A 22,102-nucleotide genomic window follows, 5' to 3' on the forward strand; every position below is an offset into this window, starting at 1 on the left:
CCAAGTCAAACTACTTTAATCCCCGATGATGGAATCCAAGAGAGAAAAGCCTTACCTCTAGCATGCGTTTTAACTTCGGTGAAGACTTGACGGACGCGGACGCTGCGATGATGGCGTTGAGCTGCGGGGTTAGCATGCTGACGTTGTCTGTGAAGTTCCCTACGAAGGTAATGATGTTCATCCTCTGGGTGAGCCGTTCGATCTTGGAGAAGAAGAGCATGAATCGGTCCTCGTCCGTCAGCGCGTCCAGCGGTCGCCGCTCCCGCTCGTACTGACGCATCGTCTTCCCCTCTGCCTCTGTGGGAAGGAACCGCATCAGACACTCCACGAAGTCCACCGGCAAGGCCTTCAGATCAAAGCTATAGGGAGAAACAGATAGTAGAGGTTGCAACACTGACAGGTTAGAAACATCAGAAACTCCAATAAGTCCACCGGCAGTGCTTTTCAGGTCAAACCTGAGTAGGGAGACCTTGCATAAAGCATCAGAGGGGGGAAGACAGGTTAGAAACATCAGCGCTAGAACTGGAAACGATGCAGCATAGAACCACATGGTTGGGCCCTTCGGAGTCTGGTTCCTCTCTAGGTTACTTCCTTCTAGGGAGTTTTTCCTGGACACTGTTTGTTGCTTGCTCTTTGAAGGCCCAGGCCGGGTTAGTGTAATGCACTTTGACAACTGATTTGTTGACGTAAAAATACATTTTGATTTGTGGAGAGCGAGGTATAGGTTACAGTACGTACCTCTGTATGGCTTTGCAGATCTCCTCAGTGCTCTTGTTGGCCTTCCTCAGTGTGATGGCCAGGTTCTTGGAGCGGTTAGCGTCCAGCAGGCTGACCTTGTTGGCAGCCTTCTGAGACACTTTAGTCTTGGGGCCACACAGGTCCACCAAAGGACCCTGGGCCTTGGTCTTAAAAAGCTCCTCAAACTTCTCCACATCCAGCTCCTATAGACAGACAACACACACCACACACTCAGTCAAACGTGATACCTCAAAGCATGTACATCTTCTATGAAAGATACCTGTTTTGATAGTTTTGTTTTGTTTGCAACAAAACAGGGCTGGTTTAACTATCCGTATACAATGAGTTAGGAGGAGGGCCTTGAGGGCCTATTTTCCTGACCACGCGACATGACACGGAACAACTCGGGCCCAAAATGAAGAGAGAAACTGTCAGGTTTCTCCTGGACTGGTAGACTCACCTCTAGTACTCGTTCATCATCTATCTCACTGAAGACCGTGCCGTTGATCTGGTTGGGTTTCAGCGCGGTCCAGTTGAATATAGGCAGGCGGAACTTGGTCTTGATGGGCTTCTTGATCCTGATAGCTGCAGACCGACATTAATACATAGAATATCAGGACAGCCATTATATAGAAAATCATGCACATCACCATCATACAATCAGACTTGTATCTTTTCGACACATACTATACTCCACCCTAAGTTCCTTTTTAGTTCAGATGAACCGTAGTGGCACCAGACGTGCAATGCATTGTATTTGGAGGCTGGTGTTAGCTCTTACCTGATAGGCCCATATTGAGGATGAAGTTGGGTGTAGTTCCTGGTAAAGGCGGGGCCATAGGTGGTGGGGGTGGAGCATTAGCTCCTGTGGAATAGAACACCAACACTCAGTCAGCATCGACCAATAACGCCAAAGTCTGGGCAGCTCTATTCTCCATAAGCCATAATCAAATCCCAAGCGTACGAACATCTGTGAGAGGCTAGTTCAGGCATGCTGTACCAAATCAATACGATGAATAGAAGATCATTCATAATATTGGTTTATGATGGCATACACTAGTGTTGTGCGTCCATCCAGCTGTTTCCTTGTGTGTGTGTGTGTGTGCGCAGCCTGTCAGCACCTTGATTCACAGTGAGGGAGGAAACACCCTAGCATTTCCCTTTCCTGTCTGGACGGGCGGGGCCCGGGCCCTACTCGTACCCATCACCTGGCTGGGCACAAAAGGGCAATGAGGGCAACTCTAAAATAGATCTGCCCTCATAGACCTATGTCCCCTATGTCCCTTAGGACTCTAGTGACTTCCTCTCTCTTACATACATGTATGCCACACACACTGTTTAGCATAGGCAGTAATACCCTTTTCACACTACAGAGCCGAGCTCTACTGGCCTGGCTACACACCCACCATAGTTTGTGCTGTAAAGTATTGATTCTCAACCTTTTCAGTGGGCTTTGGAATTTGGAATGGAAAAGGGTGGGAACCCCTGCTATGAAGGACAATGTGAAAAGAAAGCCAGCACGTTATAGTTGGAGTCGGCACAATGATGTGAAATAGTAGAACTGATCATGGTACTGTACCTAAAGCAGAGGGCAGAGGAGGAGGAGGTGGAGGAGGAGGAGGAGGGGGAGGAGGTGCTTCACTGGCTGATGGTAGACTAGTCCCTGGTCCTCCTGGTCCTCCTGGCCCTGTTACTCCTCCAGGCCCCACGGAGAACCCTCCGTTCTGCCCAAAGTCACCCAGAGGCACCCCCGGACCTCTACTCCCTCCTCCTCCACCACCCCCTCCCAGGGGCTCGATGGCGATGTCCCCATCGGGCTTCTTGCGGAGGCGGATGGTCCCCTGCTGTTCCATCTCCAGCAGGCGCTTCTCGATGTTGAAGCTCCTCTGGAAGGCAGCGTCCTTCTCCTTGATCATCCTCCTCAGGGTGTGGACCTGGGTGTTGGTCGACTCGTACGTCTCCTGTTGGGTCAGAACACCAGAGGGAGACAGAGAGAAATGACTCTAAGATGACTCCACAAACCATACAGGATCATAATCATTCCATATCCTGCCGATCAATTTTTCTATAATAGCGTTCTTGCTAGAGCATAGTTAATCAAACGTTAATGTTATTCTGCCACGGCCGTACATGTACTCAACCAGGTGTCATAAAACACTGCTTCAAAACAACATATTAATACAACATTAAGACGCGCGAAGACACAGCTACGGCTGTGCTGAATCATCAAGGGAACATTTCATGCTGTATATGAGAAACAAAATGGTAATTTGATTCCGTATCATAATAGGGATCACCAGCTTATCTTACCCGTATTACGTGGAGATCCTTGTCCTTCTGCAGGAGCTGCTTCTCCAGGTCAGCCACTTTCATGATGGTCTCATTCTCCACCTCCAGCAGCTTCTCTGTCACCTAGTACACGGTGGAGAGGATGAAGAGGGTGAGCAAAGAAAGAGAAGGCAGCAGGCATGGAGAGTGAAGCAGAGTGAGCGGAGAGATGGGACAACAGGGATGGAGAAAGGGATAGCGGGGAGAGGAGGTGAATTAAAGCGTTGATTCAGTAAAGTTCAACTCGGGCATCTCGCCCAGTTCCACTATATCTCTCTCTCTCTCTCTCGTGTACTATATTCGCCGCAGCATCAATAAGAAACGTGATACGCTTTGCAGCATGACACAGCAAGTTCAAGTGAGGCTGACATGGCCTAGCTAGCTTTCCCTTTTGAAATTGGATAACAAGTTGTACAAGTAATAAAAGGAATTCTCTGGGAATGCTCGCTCTCCTCCTCCCCCGTAATTCCTGGCCCCTGAAAGCCGGGTTTGTTTTGAAATTCTCCAGATGACGGCACGTGCGCCTCCTGACCTTTCTGTGTTAGAAAGGGGTCCTTGGAAGAACATGGTGGATGGTGTACTTCACAATACTGCCTGACTGAAATAGCAGAGAAGACCCAATCCGACCTGATAATGACGTACCTGACTACGGTACTTCATAGAACTCTTTTCATGTACATTCGTCAGTATGGAGAAGGACAAACGTTCTATAGAATTCCGTGCTAATAACAACTTGCAAGGCTCATCGCCATGTGTGTATTTGACCTATAACCCATTTGAAAACATTCCACTCCTGCACAGAGGCTTAGCGGGTGGTCTGGTCAGTCTTGGTGGTTCTTACATGGGACAGGTGTTCCTCCAGTTCCTCCACCTTCTCCAGAGCCACGTTCTTGGTCTCTGCGTCCTCCAGCAGGCCGCCCACATCAAACACATTGTCCAGGTAGGCCTGGATCTGGACTGACAGCTTGTCACTCTCTGTGTACTTGGATTTCTGTAGGGAGAGAAGGGGAGGTTCAGGTTCACATTATGAAGGTACCGTAGAAGGCAACGTTTTAAGGCGTCGTGGAAAAGGGGACACATTTCTTTTTTATTCTACTTCCTGCATTCAAATGCTGCCTCAAAAGGCATGAGACACAGCCTACAGTATGTATGGCTCCTTGGAGACTTCATTCAAGGAATACTCAAGGAGATGTTGGGACAGGTCAAATGAATACATGATTAGTATATTGTATTCATAGCATCCTCCTTACCTCCAGGTAGTCATCTAGGCCCAGCTTAGTGAATTCGTACTGCAGGTGAACCCTGAAGTTCATGTCTTCTACCGAGTGGACCATGATGTTGATGAACTGCATGCAGGCCACCATGAAGTCAATGTTCCCATCCTCCACATGGAAATAGTCCATCAGCTTCTCAAAGCGATGCTTCTCCTTGCACACCTGAAAAGGAATAGAAACATCATGTATTAGGTCAATACAGACGGGAGCGTATTTTGAGGGGTTTGCAGTCTTAAGTCCTCTTCAAATCCAAAAGAGGAGGATGTATTTCAGTTATGTTCACCTTTGAATCTCCTCAGTTTCCGATATGTTCCAAAACGTTTCCGAAATGCTTTGATATTGTGGTCGGTGCCGTTTAAGATGAGCATGGCCTTATTTCTATTATAGCATATTGGATGACATTCATTCATATTCCATTCACCCAGTTCAATGTAACATCGATAGATTTAGGCTACTACATGATACTAACATTTTCCCTATACCCATCATGAGGTTGCTACAACTTAGACTATGAATCAAAGTTTACAACGTAGGGGCACACAGAGAGAATTTTGAGTAATCAAGGTGACACAGTGACACATTCAATACCGCCTTACACACTCTGGCCTGCATCTAGCTGATCTTGGGTGTAATCATTAGTCCAACAGTTGCAAACGAGAGTTTCTATTCGACATATTCAGGTATGTTTATCCCCGTTTCGTTCCGTGTGCTTCGATTTAAGAAACGTTTTTCAACAGAATCGGAGGAATGAATACACCCCTGATCACAAGCAAACATTTCACTTTCATAGCAGCCACATAAAAACAGCATGATCACTTAGCTCGTTGTATATATAATTCCTTCTCACAACTATCTACGCACTCTCCTCCTCTCACCTTTACCCTTCATTTGTGGACTTCAGTGCACAACAAATCAGCTCTCTGTGACCAGGTGAAAAAACCTTTCCAAGCCAAACCTTCATATCATGACCGCTAACCGCTACACACAGCCTACATCGTTGTCACGTCATAATCAACTTAAACTACTAGAACTAACGCGTTAGTAAACCCGCTACAATCATGCAGTACAGTGTACAGTCTGAAAGAAGTTTAGCAGTTACAGCGGCTGGCCCCGGTGGCAATAAATTAAGAAAATCTTGACTTGGAAGAGTTGCAGTGTTGGATAGCCATTGCCAGCTAGCTAACATAGCATCCCTCTGTTTGAGAAGGCTAAACTAGCTACCTGCATTTACTAGCTAAGTGAAAGTTTAAAAAAAATACAACCAATCAGTTTGCCCCCCCTCACCTCATACATTTCTCTCTCGCCATCTTCTCCTTAATTTTTTAAGAAATGAACTTGCTCCAAACTGTTAAATTGTCTTTCTCTCTCTTTGACTCAACTACTCACCACGTTTCATACACTCCAGTGCTAGCTGGCTGTAGCTTATGATTTCAGTACTAGATTAATTCTCTGATCCTTTGGTTGGGTGGACAAAGTCAGTTCATGCTGCAAGAGCTCTGATAGGTTGGAGGACGTCCTCCGGAAGTTGTGATAATTACAGTGTAAGTCTTTGGAAGGGGGTGAGAACCATGAGACTCCTAGGTTTCGTATTGACGTCAGTGTACCCAGAGGAGGACAGAAGCTAGCTGTCCTCTGGCTACACCATGGTGCTACCCTACAGAGTGCTAATGAGGCAACTGTAGACCTTCATTGCAAAACGGTGTGTTATAATCATTTATTTGGTGACGTGAATATATTTAGTATAGTTTCATCTAAAAAAGAACTTTTTAATGTTTCAATATTTTTATTTTTATGAAATTCACTGAGGAGGACGCTCCTCCGCTTCCTGCTCTGAGGAGCCTCCACTGATAGTGACCCGTGCCAAGGCTATGGGTGTAAGCAGAGGTCAACACACTCCATCTGAAATGAAAAGCCCTCCTAATTATAGGAATTCTTGGGAAGGGAACAGAGTAAAAATAAGGCAAAGGGATAGAGATCTCGCCAGACTCCCACACACATGGAGACACACACACACACACACACACACACACACACACACTGGAGACAAAGAAAACAAGCAAGCTGATTTCCCAACTTCAAAACATCTGATTTAAATACAGAACAAAATCCAACCCCTCATTCCATATCAGCATTCTTTAGCCTAGAGTTGTTGTTTTGTAATTTATACTTAATTGCTGCACAAATATGGCTATAAACCAGAGCTGCGTCTCAAATGGCATCCTACTCCCTATATATTGCACTACTTTTGACCAGAGGAGCCTATGGTCAAAGTAGTGCACTATATAGGGAATAGGATGCCATTTGAGAGACAACCCAAAACTGGTGGCGGAACATCTTAGCTATAACGTTTCAGTAAACACTCAACTGTCATTAGGATTGCATTTTGAAATCCCACCACAGAGCCATTGGTTGGTTCACACATTGTTGTGACTGGGTGGCTGATGGAGTATTGCTCTATGGGGTTCTGTAGCGTTAAGATGACTATACAGGCTAGAAACTGAGTGCTTAAGCAAACCGTTGTGATCCACTCACTCCCACTGGGAAATTGATCCTTATCACGGTTGCCTCACATCTGGTGGCTTAATGAGATGAATAGCCCCAGACATAGCAGGGTTCAAATACTATTCATTTTCTTTCAGATACTTTTGAGCATTTCATTGAGCCTGCCCGAAGAGCCAGATAGGCAGGGTTTGCACTTTTGGGTTTATTCTGTTGGTTTTATTGTGCCCAAGCAAGCTCACGCAAGCGTTCCAAGTATTTGGAAAAAAACAAAATGGTGAATTCTGCCTACAGTAGCCTAATACTGAGGTTATACTAAAGTAATACTTCACCTCTTTGAAGTTGTCGAATGCAGAGAGTATGATCTCATGGCCTCCTCTAACCAGACAGACTGCAGCCAGCAGCTCCAGCACGAGGGCTTTTGTCCTGTCAAGACAGAATATGCATGTTCATAGACACAACGTTTATATAACAATGCATTACGACTCTGGTAATCCATGTCTAGACCTGTACGTGCTTCAAATCCAACTCACTATGACTTTGTTATAACGGCATTTAATAATATACTTTTGTTAAATATTAGCCGTATTCTTTTTCACCGGTGCAAAATGTAGTCAACAATAGATAACCTAAAGCACTAAATAAATACATAGCGAAGCTGAAATCCATAATTCTATACTTTGAGGTGGAACACCCACAGAGGAGCTGGAGCGAGGGGCTTGTCATGCTTCAACTAAAAGGCCATGATGAAGTGATCAGCTCCCACGCTTTAACACTGCAATCCCTCTATACCAAACATTCCTCTAACACACTGCATCTATAACAGGCCTTCATCCCAAGTGGCACCCTAGTCCCTACGCAACGGCTCCCTATTCCCTTCGTAGTGCACTACTTTTTGACCGGGGCCCACCGCAAAATTAGCGCACTAAAGAGGGAATAGGACGCCATTTGGGATATACTGTAAACCACGCCTTTACCAGGCTGGATGTATGGTTCTCATTCCCAACATGAGAGAGAAACCGATGGGAGCCCCCTTTTTTTAGAGAATGAGGAGCGTAATCCTATGAACAGGCTCATCAAACGTTCCTCTATTGTCTGACCCACACCCTGACCCACCCTTAAATCTCTCAAGCTGCAGAGGTGGTGGAGGCAGGGGTAGGGCCTGAACTTGAAATGATGATCGATACCTGCACACTGTTGTAACCTGCACCTCGAATCAAAATCAACCTCGAGTTACTGGACGTGTGTAGTAACAGCTTCCAAACAGAGCCTGAGACCGGCTTACCTTGAGTTCTTATTGTTCAGACTTAAGGCAATTTCGTTGACTGCGTGTGCGTGGGACATTACCAGGTTGAAGCCATACTGGAGAGAGAAGGTAACGATAGAACAGGATGTGGTCAAAGAGAAGCAAAGGAGGTTGAATGCTGCCAGTGCATAGATTCTAGAACACTGCCTAGATTCACTTTTACAGTGGCTTATACAGGAAACATCTGCAACAGAGACTCTTGACATCTTTAAAACTAAATATTTGGTTGCGTTAATGCTTTACCGTTCTGTCCTAATTCCACTAGAGAGAACAATAGGTGTTTTAGGTTGCTCTGTGTATTATTGGTAACATGGGGGTGGCTTTGATAGTGGATATCCCCAGTCAGTACCTGGTAGTTCATTATCGCTCGCAAGCACATGATGCAAACGTGCACGTCGTCCTTCTGGCTCACGAGTCTTGAGTTCTTGATGGTTTTGCTGTTAGGTGCTGTGCCATACCTGCAACAGAGGGCAAAGGTCAACAACTACAGTGGCAAGAAAAAGTATGTGAACCCTTTGGAATTACCTGGATTTCTGCATAAATCTGACCTAAAACCTGATCTGATCTTCATCTAAGTCACAACAATAGACAAACAGTCTGCTTAAACTAATAACACACAAATTATTGTATTTTTCTTGATTATATTTAATGTTTAAATGATGTATTCACAGTAGGTTGGGAAAAGTATGTGAACCCCTAGGCTAATGACCTCTACAAAAGCTAATTGGAGTCAGGAGTCAACTAACCTGGAGTCGAATCAATGAGATTTAGCTTGGAGATTTTGGTTAGAGCTGCCCTGCCCCATAAAAAAAACTCACAAAATTTGAGTTTGCTAGTCACAAGAAGCATTGCCTGATGTGAACCATGCCTCGAACAAAAGAGATCTCAGAAGACCTAATATTAAGAATTGTTGCCTTGCATAAAGCTGGAAAGGGTTATAAAAGTATCTCTAAAAGTCAGTCCACGGTAAGACAAATTGTCTATAAATTGAGAAATTTCAGCACTGCTGCTACTCTCCCTAAGAGTGGCCGTCCTGCAAAGATGACTGAAGGAGCACAGCGCAGAATGCTCAATGAGGTTAAGGAGAATCCTAGAGTGTCAGCTAAAGACTTAGCATCTTCCAGAGATTTCTGTAACATCTCTGTTGAAGAGTCTACGATACGTTAAACACTAAACAAGAATGGTGTTCATGGGAGGACACCACGGAAGAAGACACAGCTGTCCAAAAAAAACATTGCTGCACGTCTGAAGTTTGCAAAAGAGCATCTGGATGTTCCACAGTGCTACTGGCAAAATATTCTGTGGTAAATGAAACTAAAGTTGTGTTGTTTGGAAGGAACACACAACACTATGTGTGGAGAAAGGCACAGCACACCAACATCAAAACCTCATCCCAACTGTAAACTATGGTGGAGGGAGCATCGTGGTTTGGAGCTGCTTTACTACCTCAGGGCCTGGACAGCTTGCTGTCGTCAGAAAAATGAATTCCCAAGTTTATCAAGACATTTTGCAGGAGGATGTAAGGCTATCTGTCCGCCAGTTGAAGCTCAACAGAAGTTGGGTGATGCAACAGGACAACGACCCAAAAGACAGAAGTAAATCAACAACAGAACGCCTTCTGAAGTGGTCCAGTCAGTCCTGAACTCAACCCAATTGAGATGCTGTCTCATGACCTCGAGAGCGGTTCACACCAGACATCAAGAATATTGTGGAACTGAAACAGTTTTATAAAGAGGAATGATCCAAAATTCCTCCTGACGTTGTGCAGGTCTGATCCACAACTACAGAAAACATTTGGTTGAGGTTATTGCTTCCAAAGGAGGGTCAACCAGTTATTAAATCCAAGTGTTCACATACCTTTTCCAACCTGCACTGTGAATGTTTACACAGTATGTTCAATAAAGACATGAAAAATGATCATTGTTGTCTGTTATTAGTTTAAGCGGACTGTGTTTGTCTATTGTTGTGACTTAGATGAAGATCAGATACAATTTATGCAGAAATCCAGGTAATTCTAAAGGGTTCACATACTTTTTCTTCCCACTGTACATATTTTTATTCAATGTTTATCATACAAAAACAACTTGCGAGTCCACTTCATTCTTAACAGCTTTTGATTCCACTTCACTTGGCTGATCTAAATAATCAGAGCCCATCTTTATTGTGTGCTGTTTTTTTGTGACATCTTGATTTATGACAGCAAGAAATGCTGTACAGTATCTGACATTCGTGACTGCAGGGTTTGTGTTCCATGCCCCTAGCTCAAAGTGTGTCAAACAGAGATCAGGCAGGGAAAGAGACCAGAGAAGGCCCATGTGGTTAGAGTGATGCATTCTGGGACGAGGTGAAGCCGTTGGTTTCATGCACGACATCCGTTTGTCCCCAGACTGAGGTCTGCTTGTTACAGAACAGTCTCCTCTCCACATCCTCTTCTCTCTGTCTCTTTTTCATGTTTTCGTGTGTCTGTGTTTTCTGCTTGTCTTACTTTTTGTCTTTTTCAAAATGATTCATGTTTGTCTCGTGGTACATTTATATCTTTCTTATTCCTATCACACCCTATTTTCTCTCCTCTCTCTGTGTGTGAAAAGCTCATTAGACGGAGAATCACAGGGCAGGAGGCACACCTGGAGCTAGACAGGACAGGACAGTGGAACACATCTGAAACGAGGAAGACCATCAAACATGTAAGGAAACACACACAGTGCAGGGGTCAGAAACCACCTCTGTCTCTGTCCCTGTCCCTGTCCTTGCGGATCGTTTAACCCACAAACCCCTGCAGTGAGGTCGGGAGTGACGAATCATTCATCACTCTTCATCAACCCTCTCCAGACCCAGACCGCTCTACATCATGGCATCATCATCATCATCATAGCAAACAACTGGCTGACATGCTAACTAAAGTTTGGATTGCTACCTGACATGCTAACATGCTAACATACGTTAGGGCCAGGGGGTTAGATGAGCGAGGCACAGTAACAACAGTGATAGCAGCAGCAACGCGGTAGCAGACGATACGTACCGGAGCACAGACTGGCGCGCCGAGCGGACCAGCGTGTTGCAGAAAGGCTGAGCGCCACTCTGGTGTAGATCCTCTATAGACCTACTCCAGGAAGTAGCCTTGTCCAGGGAGCCCTCCTCCCCATTATCCAGACCCTCAAAATTCAACCTGGGCCACGGACAGACAGACAGGCCGACGGACGGATGGACAGACAGGTAGACAGATGGATAGACGTACAGATGATGGACAGACAGAGGTCGAGGTAGATTAGGTTAGAAACGCAGCTCGGTAAAAGGTCAAAGGTTATGTTATACAGAAGAACTGCACAGTAAAAGGCTGCACAGTCAAGCTTAGTGCAACACAGAGTTGACAGGCTCAGTCATTCCCATTCAGGCCCAGTCCATAATGTGCCAGCATGGCAATATAACAGCACAGACGCATGGCTCACAATCAAGTCCAACCACTCATTCAGTCTGCCAAGTACGCAGCATACGAGGCATACAAGCACATTCAGGCACATTCAAAGGAACACAATGCTATAAGGAATCCATCCAGTTTGCTATTGCCCCTTTTCACAGACAGTGTGACCTTAGCTCCTATGTGTTGGGATCAACACTTCTTGGATCCAGTACCAATCTGGTTGGGTAGCGAACTACCTCTAGTCTCTTCTGAAGAGATGTGAAAAGCTTAGGGTGTGTGTACTCACATGACAGCACATTGTGCAAAGGAGAGGTACTCCACCAGGATGTCCAGACCTCTGTTTTCATCGTTGAGGAACTCCCGGACCCACCTGGGTGACATGGGACACAGAGAGGGGTTAGCAGGGCAGAATATTCAAGGCCTAACATCCTTATCTGCTAGTCACGGGTCATCCCTAAGTAGGGCCAGGACTTTTTCCCACATGACCTGAACAAGGAAAAACTCTGGGCATTACTCCATAGTTTTTCCTGGTGAGTTCACATGTTCAGGACAAACTCCTGGCCCTATTATGATGCATGGAAAATGATAATAGCCCTTATATCCAGAGGTACAGAGAGGCAGGAGAGAGAGACAAGGAAAGGGGCAGACTGAAACCTGAAAACACTAGCTACACACATTCCTAAGCGCTGCAAAAGCCAACATATTTGAGTCTACATCTTGTAGACTAAAGTCTGCTCAGAATGGGGTCCCCTACACCCCTACTACACCCCTGACGGAGAGAGAAAAGACTTGGCAAGGCAGCAACGGAAAGTAAACGCGAGTGAGCAAGGCTTCAGATTTCCTCTCTATTTAACTCTAGTTCTCTGGAGGGGGGGAAAGAAAGTCCAAACAAATGAATTCCCATTGCGATGAGAGAAAGAATGTGGAAGGCATATGGTATGGCTAAGAGAGAGAGTGAAGACTGGACACAAGTTGGAGTCCCTGACAGTCATGGTATTTGGGGCTCGATTCAATCCGTATCGCTGAAGTTCAGCGCCACAACTCGATTTCAATTGAAAGGTAATTTCCGATTGAGCCGACATATGCAACGTTGCCATTCAATTTAATTCTCGCTATAGCGCTGAACATCAGCGATACGGATTGAACAATCAAGCCCCCAGTCTTCCTTTCCCCCTTAGTCCCAAAACCCCTGCTTCCCCCTTGGTAAAATGCAGGGGAGTGGAATTGGGATAAATGTTCCAAAGGTTTCAAAATATCCCCAATATGCTGGTTAGGGAGGTTACTGGGGCAGGAGACTGTTTGGTAACACAAGACTCTGGATAGCCAAAGGTAAGGCAGAAAGGCAGGAGAGAGGCCCCTGTGTGAGGAAGAGAGAGGTGAGCAGAGAAAGAGAGGAAATAGTGAGAAGCAGTGAGATTGAGGCGGAGGGAGTAGAAAAAGGGAGGAGGGGGAGGCACGCCTGATCATCAGTTTCCTGTCTACCCCCCCCCCTCTCCCCCTTCTTTTCCTGTCCAACCAGATGCTATTTCAGATTGTCTTGGCAATCTGAGGAATAACACGTCGGAGAGGGCCAGGATTCGGACACAATAAGCAGGGCTCTGTTCCACTGAATTTACCAACCGAACCAAAGCCTCTGTCTCAAAATAGCCTCTGTCTTTTCCTGCCTGTGTGTCTTTCTGGAAAAGACTTTAGAACACACAGACTATTATAGGAGTTATTATTGGAGGTATGCCGTGAATACATGCTTACTGTCCCTCTGGCGTACCCAACTAAGCTTCCTGCTCAATGCTATGTTATGAAGGAATGGACCATTCCTTTCCCTAGCATTACAATACAATGACTACCATCTGGGCATTGTGAAGAGGAAGACTCCACTATGAAGTAAAGCATGCTGGGAAGGGTGGCAGGACAGAACAATAGGAATGATCTGGGCATCAGGAAAACAAGCTGTTGGTCCCTAGGGACAGGAAGCGAAAGAGGAAAAGCACAGAAAGGCTCTTTCTCTCTTAAAGGGGAAAAAATGGTTGTTCTTAAAGGGGAGATAATGGAATTGGTTGTTGTAGGGGAAAATAATAAGGGAGTTGATTTCCCACCGGCCTTTCACTTCCATAGTAGCCATTATTCTTGTAGCTGTGCCCCGCCCCAGGGGTAAAGTTACAGTGTGGTATTCGTAGAAGACACATCAATTCTTGTAAACGTCATGTGAGAAGGGACGGTAATATTGGGGATTTCCAGTACTCTGACTCTCATTGGTTGACAGAAGAGAGGAGGGGAGGGATGAGAATAGATCATCACCCTATGTGATTGGTCCTCAGCGAGATCTCCAGTTCCCTCAGAACTTTAGTGGATTCCTGGACCCGCCTTCGGAACTTCTTGCGTGTGACTCCTGGGTCTAAGTAGCCCCGTAGCTTGGAGATGTAGGTGTGAGGAGGGTTCTTCACCTGAAACCGTTCCTAATATAACACACGGGGAAGAGGGTGGACAGAGTGAGCAGTGTACCATAATAGGGTTCCAACCATTATGGAGAAAAGACTAAACCTACACTGCAACAAAATGTTTTTTTCTATCTAATCTATCAACATTGCTTCATAGCTATTGGTGTTCGAACAGACTAGATGTGTGGGTTTGTAGAGGTGTAGCTGTGGGATTGTTTACTTGTAGTAACCTACATGTGTTGTCGTATTTAAAGAAGTTTACCTGGTCACAAATGAGGTCCCATTTCTTGTCATTATCATACTGTCTGAGGAGTCTGGCTTTGTCGGGAGGAAGGTTCATGGAATTCTGAAAAACAAGACAGACAAGATTTCATCAATGCAAATATCAGAGCACACATCTTTGTTGAATCATTAATTAATCATTTAATCATAATTTATCATTTCATGGCTGTTTCAGGGCTGATGATCATGTATGTTGTGTTTTTAGAGGCCAATTTAGTGTTTTTATGGGGCCTATGACTTCACTTCCTGTCTTGACTTGTAGCATCCTGTTGCATGAGCTCATCCAAAACCCTCCTCTGCACCCCAAATGGCACTCTATTCCCTATTTAGCGCACTACTTCTGACAGAGCCCCAAAAGTAGTGCACTAAATAAGGAATAGGGTTCCATTTGGGAAGCACCCGTTCTCTGCGGTTGGTCGTAATAAGCGTCTGAATCTTTCAGTAGTGACTACACTGCACTTTTTAACCACCGGCTAGCTAGTAGCTACAGCCTCTCTCTAAAACAGAAAGGAAATGGCTATTATTACTTGCTACTTACTATCTTATTGCTATCACTTATCCAGCCATAAAAACACTTAACACCACACAACATGAGAGAGGAGAACAGCCCTCAGGCAACGGCCAAATGTTTTACTGCGGAGGCTCAAATTAAGACATTTAGCATGATTGCTCTAATTTGTTGTTTGACAACTATCCCATTTCATGTCTCTACTCCACCGTCGTGAGCGTTAACACACACCATACAGTATAACACAGGCGCGTGTGTGTGTTCGTTCTATGACATGGGCCTCTGCCTCTGGGTAAAGACTTCCTACCATGAGTCATGAGACCATAAACAGAGGTCAGTGGTCAACTCTGAAAACTCTTAAACACCAGGAAGTGCAACAATACGAGGCTGTTAGTTACAGCTAGCTCCTCTCCTCGCCACCCCGTCATGTGTAACTGATCGCCTCAGCATTTCTCTTTGAAGAGACCATGAAGGTTTTGCTCTGTTTTCTCAGTCCGGCTCAGACTCAGGGCCCCTCATTTTACATCCCACATAGACAGAGCCCCACAGCCAAACCACACATATGCACACACACACGCACCAATACATACACACACAGACACACACACCACAAACTGCCTGTCAGCTTGACCTGTGACCCTCAGCTACAACTTACCCCTGGCCTCACCTCCTAGCACACACAAGGCTCTTTCTCAATTCGTTTTTCCTCGTTCATCTTTCCTTACTCCTCGCCGCCTCCTTGAAAGAAAGTCTGAGGTGAGAGACCTCCAATGTGGTTGAGAAGGAGGCTAGGAGATAGGATGTGAGGAATTGCAGAAAGACTCATTGAGGAAGAGCTACACTAACTGAGCGTGAAGAGATCCCAACCCGGACTATTCGTGATCCTCTGAACCATTCACCATTAGTAGTAAGTTTACAAGATGAAATGTACCAAGGAACCAAAAACCATTCTGTCAATAGTGTCAGCATGTGGTGTAGTATCATGCCCCCATGGACTTTCCTATCCCTACAATGATTCATAGCAGTGGAATATCACATATAAAGTGTATTTTTATTTATTTTCCACAATGCAGTGGGGGTGATTGGATCTTTCCATCATCAGCACGTGTGCAGCATGAATCATGTTGGTCTGGCTGTCTGAGAGGCTGGATGAGGACTGTGGCACATTGCTTGTTTTCTGTGCAGTATTGCTGAAGTAGCCTGGAAATTCTGACTGAACATGAAATGGGGCAGCGTACAGACTGGATTTCCAGGCTACTGCTGAGGGTGTCATTGACTCAGACTCAGCTGTCTGCTGGGAGTCAGACTTCGATAAGACGCTGCTCCTAAACACACGATCTAAAGCAGAAATCACATAGCGACTCAACTTTACTCTACATTTGCCGGCTTTGTTTAAAACCACACTGACAGAAACGGCAACTATAATCACTGATCCTTTGAACGTCTACAGAGTACTCGTTAAACTTTCTGAAAATAAATGACAAATAAAAGAATGCAAAGCTGCCTGCCTGAGGGGGGAAAAAAATCTATCTGAAAGCCTCTAAAAATGAACAATTATTTGACTCACAAAAAAAGTCTCTGAGAAGAACTACTGTAGGGTTCTCGGACCTGAAGGACTGAAGTGGAGAGATCCGTGAGAATCTGTTAAATTAGGCTTATTTGAAAAACATTGCCTTCAAATGGCACCCTATTCCCTATTTAGTGCGCTACCCATTGGCTCTGGTCAAAAGTAGTCCACTAGATAGGACTTCCAAAACCTACACAGCTCCGAAAAAAACACGAGCATTCCAGATGTCCAGAATTAGACAAGGAATGTGTCCTGTTCATAATGGTACAAATTTGCTCTAAATTCTCTCACTCCCTCTTTCCTTTCCTTCCCTCCTTTTCTCTCTTGGGGGAAGAATGTTACCTACCACAGTCTCTCCCTTTCTTCTCTTTCTCGTCTCGTCTCTCTCTCTTTCTCTCCCTCCCTCTCTCTCTTTATTTCTCATCTCTCTCTCGCTCTCCCCCTCGGAGGGCTGTCGCCGTGTGAGCTCCATCTCATTCATTCCAAATGTCAGAAACAGGATGGGACAACTGACCACAAAGTTTGATATCCAACAATACTTTCAAACTTTCAGAATCTCAGACAGAAACAAATAAAGCTGATGACACTTGTGGTTTACCACCAGTTCAGTACAGTAATGTTGTATACAGTGTATGTCAGCTTCTTGGGGGGGGGAGATACAGTAGGACTGAGTGGTCTAAACAGTATTTATGGGCTTCATTGGCGGATCCTGACAGACACTCTGTCAACGTAAATAGTCTGTATTTCTTCATTGTTAATCCTGTAAGGACGAGAGAACTACGAATGTTTGCTAAGCGGGTGTCACTACCACAGTTCCCAGTACAGTTCATCATGTGAAATAAGTCCGGCTCCAATGCAAACAACCCAGTGATAATGAACCTACATGCGACGACGATAAGATCGAACAAACAACCTCACATCCGATCCAGGATCTGCCACAGCCAAGCCTAGTCCCAGGTCTGTTTATGCTGTTTTGCCAACTCCAGATCTGGGATCAGGATAGCGTCAGCCCAGAACCTATTCCTCTTTGTTTTCCTGCCACGCTCAGCCTCAACTAGCCGTGCAGATTAAGGAAGAACCTCCGGGCACAATACAGGCACAGAGCAGGGTTCACTACTCTCCTAATTTAATGATGTAGTCCACACAGCCTACTCTGCACTAGCCCTAAACACACAGAGAGACACAGAGAGAGAGAGAGTTTCCTGTATTGTAGTTATTAGTTTAAATCCTAAAGGGCAAACTGTGTTCCCTGAATAACAACATGAAAATCTCCGTCAGCTTTCCGGTAAAGAACATTGCCCAGTAGATTATTTAAAGCAAGGGGGCGGGGCATAACGTTTGTTCATTGTGTCATATGAATATGTTTTTATTATCCAAACATGAACCTTTTTACAAAGAAAAACAGACGATATTAGGCTACTTATCTACTCTTTGTTCCTGTTCCTAGTGGCGGCGCTATGATCTCTAACAGGAAAACCCACCAAACAGCTCTATGTTCAAGTTTGTTTCTCCTCTCACGGTTAAAACTGGGTAGAACACACACAGCTGTGTGTACTGTACATACAGGTACATGTATATGTGTGTGTGCAGCTGTAAAATTAAGCAGTAAGGCCCGAGGTGGTGTGGTATATTGCCAATATACCACTGCTAAGGGCTGTTCTCAGCACGACGCAACGCGGAGTGCCTGGATGCAGCCATTTGCCGTGGTATATTAGCCATATACCACAAACCACAGAGGTGCCTTATAAACTGGTTACCAATATAATTAGAACAGTGAAACGTATGTTTTTGTCATACCCGTACTATACGGTCTAATATACCACGGCTTTCAGCCAATCAGCATTCAGGGCTCGAACCACCAAGTTTCTAATGTTGCTTTAAAAGCATGACAGACCAGAGGAAGACTAGGAGTGTCTCTACTGTTTCTCCAGGCCCCCTGACTGCAACACACACACACTGATACAGAGTGGTTGCCTCGAGCTAGATTTGGGTAATTGGAGCAACATAACCCAATTTAGCTAACTTCATTTTACTTTCTACATCCTGTGTTTACAAGAAGAAGCTAAGAAAAGTATTAAAGTAGGCCTTTTTTAGACTCGCAAAATAATACTATTCCAACAGAGTTAGCACCTCTCCTGATAGTTTTGGAATTAGGAAAAATACAGTGATGCAGAAAGAAAACTCTCTAAAAATGTGGTGCTTGTTATATGTTTCACGCTGCCCACTAGCAAACCCAGCAAAGGTCTTTCTTGTTTGACCTGAGATTGATCGGCCTGACAAAGGAGTGAATACACAGCTTTGTGTTGATTCTGTGAAGTCAATGCCATTCTCATCCTTTGACATTTGAGCAATTTTTTTTCCCCAATAGCATATCGCAGGACAATAGCCAGTGGCCAGGACCAATATGTTTCCCCGTTGATCAAACAAGGCACACACAAGGCCTGAGCCTGGTAACAACACAAAAACTGTACAAATATACACATCCAACCCTTAATCTCATAGCCTGGTGACCATAGTAGTTGGCAGGCTAGCAAAACAGATCTGTGAACAGGCATTTATTCTCTTAAAGTCTATGGCCAACCTGATCAGTTATACCAGTTGTATGAGAGAGAGAGAGAGAGAGAGAGAGAGAAACTTCATATGCCCTATTGCTCCAGCCAGTTCTCTTGCCGAGTCTGCCTCACTGATTTCCACTTATCCTCTAGTTCAGTTTAGGACCTGCAAAGCAGCCAGACTAGAAGCCTTGTCTGAGCCAGAGCAGCCTGTAGGACAGGATGTCTATCGTAGGGCCTTAAAGCAGCCAGAAGCTCCCAAATAAACTACTGAGAAAAACAAGGCGGACGAACAGGACGTTTCTCAAGCTACTTTCCCACAGATTCAACACCTACAGAGATAACAAAGGACAGATATACTGCACTGAACCAAATTAGACCATTACTCATAGGCTACATCCCAAATGGCACCCTATTCCCTACAGCAGGGTTTCCCAAACTCGGTTTGATTGTGTTGCTGGTTTGTGTCCAGATATCAGACATCAGTTTATTTCACCAAGATCTCTGTAGTATATTCTCAAACACAAACAAGCCCAAAAAAGAGCTCCATGTTTGAGCTAAATCTGGGAGTTTTACTGAACGCTCTCATTAAGTACTGGCTAAGCAGACATGTATACAGTATATATACAGTTGAAGTCGGAAGTTTACATACACTTAGGTTGGAGTCATTAAAACTTGTTTTTCAACCACTCCACAAATAACTTGTTAACAAACTATAGTTTTGGCAAGTCGGTTAGGAAATCTACTTTGTACATGACACAAGTCATTTTTTCAACAATTGTTTACAGTCAGATTATTTCACTTATAATTCACTGTATCACAATTCCAGTGGGTCAGCCGTTTACATACACTAAGTTGACTGTGCCTTTAGACAGCTTGGAAAATTCCAGAAAATGATGTCATGGCTTTAGAAGCTTCTGATAGGCTAATTGACATAATTTGAGTCAATTGGAGGTGTACCTGTGGATGTATTTCAAGGCCTACCTTCAAACTCAGTGCCTCTTTGCTTGACATCATGGGAAAATTCAAAGAAATCAGCCAAGACCTCAGAAAAAATTGTAGACCTCCACAAGTCTGGTTCATCCTTGGGAGCAATTTCCAAACGCCTGAAGGATCCATGTTCATCTGTACAAACAATAGTATGCAAGTATAAAAACCATGGGACCACGCAGCTGTAATATCGCTCAGGAAGGAGACGCGTTCTGTCTCCTAGAGATGAACGTACTTAGGTGCGAAAAGTGCAAATCAATCCCAGAACAACAGCAAAGGACCTTGTGATGATGCTGGAGGAAACAGGTACAAAAGTATCTATATCCACAGGAAAATGAGTCCTATATCGACATAACCTGAAAGGCCGCTCAGCAAGGAAGAAGCCAATGCTCCAAAACCGCCATAAAAAAGCCAGACTATGATTTGCAACTGCACATGGGGACAAAGATCGTACTTTTTGGAGAAATGTCCTTTGGTCTGAGGAAACAAAAATAGAACTGTTTGGCCATAATGACCATCTTTATGTTTGGAGGGAAAAGGGGGTGGCTTGCAAGCCGAAGAACACCATCCCACCGTGAAGCATGGGTGTGGCAGCATCATGTTGTGGGGGTGTTTTGCTGCAGGAGGGACTGAAAAAGTGTGTATGAGCAAGGAGGCCTACAAACCTGACCTGCTCTGTCAGGAGGAATGGGCCAAAATTCACCCACCTTGTGGGAAGCTTGTGGAAGGCTACCCGAAACGTTTGACCCAAGTTAAACAATTTAAAGGCAATGCTACCAAATACTAATTGAGTGTATGTAAACTTCTGACCCACTGGGAATGTGATGAAAGAAATGAAAGCTGAAATAAATAATTCTCTCTACTATTATTCTGACATTTCACATTCTTAAAATAAAGGGGTGATCCTAACTGACCTGAGACAGGGAATTTTTACTAGGATTAAATGTCAGGAATTGTGAAAAACTGAGTTTAAATGTATTTGGCTAAGGTGTATGTAAACTTCTCACTTCAACTGTATATATAGCTAGTGGGATCGTCTCCATCAATTCATCTAGATTCTAGACTGAAAACTGGATCCCAGTCCCACAGCGAAACTGATTAAATCCAGTTGAGTTGAGTCAAGATTTTCTCAGATTGCTGAGAACTGCAATGTCGTTTGAACAATAGACCAGCGTTTCTCAAACTCGGTCCTGGGGGTCCCTTCTGGGTGCACGTTTTGGTTTTTGCCCTACCACTACAAAGCTGATTCAAATAACCAACTCATCATCAAGCTTTGATTATTTCAATCCACTGTGTAGTACTAGAGCAAAAACCAAAACGTGTTCCCAGGGGGAGCCCCAGGACCAAGTTTGGAAATCTAACATAACTCAAGAAATCTGTAATTAATTTAGAAGTTTTTGCTGAGGAGGTTTTAGTCACACAATATTACATCTAGCTAAGGTGTTTGGTACAATATCTCTGCCCAGGCGTTGCTGATGCATACCAGATCTTACAAAGTAAAAATCCTTATTTTGGGTTCAAAACCACTCCAGGCCACCCTTGACCGTCTAAAACCAGATAGAAAGTATGTAGAAATGATAATGGACCTATACATTTAAAACTACAGTAATTGCCCTATTTCTGGCTTACAAATAGATTTTGGCAAACAAATCGGTAACATAAAATCTGGTGAATTCCCGATGTGCCCCTTGATGGGAAAACACTTTGAAGACACCTTTTTGGTTCCAGGTAGAACCCTTTTGGGTTCCATGCAGAACCCTTTCTACAGAGGCCTCTACATGAACCCAAAAGGATTCTACCTGAAACCAAATAGGGTTCTGCCTGGAACCAAAAATGGTTCTCCTATGAGGACAGCCGAAGAACCCTTTTGGATCCCTTTTTTTGAAGAGTCTACCGTCACTCTCTCTAAATGGAGGCGAGGGAGAGGAGTGGAGGCAGCTCATATCCAGTGGATTGATGGAGAATAATACAGCAGACACTCCATCACCACCTCTGACCATCTGACTGTCTGACCGCCTCCTCATCTGGTAGGACTACAGCAGATGAGACCTCAGCCTTGTGGTCCGAAGGTGTTTTTATGTGACAATCCCGCATAAACATACCTTGCAAGAGAATGGCCTCCCTCCCTGCCAAGTGCCAACTGGTGACTTTCCCTTTGAAAGCAATCCCACTGTAAAAACGACTGCCCTAGACTGCGTCTGAGAA

General features: G+C 44.6%; 1 protein-coding gene across 5 annotated transcripts in view; it reads right to left on the reverse strand.

Moving 5' to 3' along the window:
• Positions 1–22,102, reverse strand: part of fmnl3 (formin-like 3) — a 48,757-nt gene that overhangs the window by 10,630 nt on the left and 16,025 nt on the right. For 4 of the 5 annotated variants that reach the window (XM_014135898.2, XM_014135899.2, XM_014135896.2 and 1 more), the window contains exons 2-16: positions 14,261–14,344; positions 13,859–14,016; positions 11,850–11,933; positions 11,165–11,311; positions 8,495–8,603; positions 8,125–8,201; positions 7,172–7,265; positions 4,317–4,502; positions 3,908–4,057; positions 3,049–3,150; positions 2,318–2,699; positions 1,520–1,603; positions 1,199–1,323; positions 739–941; positions 56–359 (exon numbers count right to left, since the gene is read on the reverse strand). In XM_014135898.2, coding sequence (XP_013991373.1) covers positions 56–359; positions 739–941; positions 1,199–1,323; positions 1,520–1,603; positions 2,318–2,699; positions 3,049–3,150; positions 3,908–4,057; positions 4,317–4,502; positions 7,172–7,265; positions 8,125–8,201; positions 8,495–8,603; positions 11,165–11,311; positions 11,850–11,933; positions 13,859–14,016; positions 14,261–14,344 — 2,289 coding nt within the window. The remainder of the gene's footprint in view (positions 1–55; positions 360–738; positions 942–1,198; positions 1,324–1,519; positions 1,604–2,317; positions 2,700–3,048; positions 3,151–3,907; positions 4,058–4,316; positions 4,503–7,171; positions 7,266–8,124; positions 8,202–8,494; positions 8,604–11,164; positions 11,312–11,849; positions 11,934–13,858; positions 14,017–14,260; positions 14,345–22,102) is intronic. The other variant, XM_014135900.2, reaches the window with a different exon arrangement.

The sequence above is a fragment of the Salmo salar genome, chromosome ssa13 (assembly GCF_905237065.1).
Source record: "Salmo salar chromosome ssa13, Ssal_v3.1, whole genome shotgun sequence".
Classification (NCBI taxonomy): Eukaryota; Metazoa; Chordata; class Actinopteri; order Salmoniformes; family Salmonidae; genus Salmo; species Salmo salar.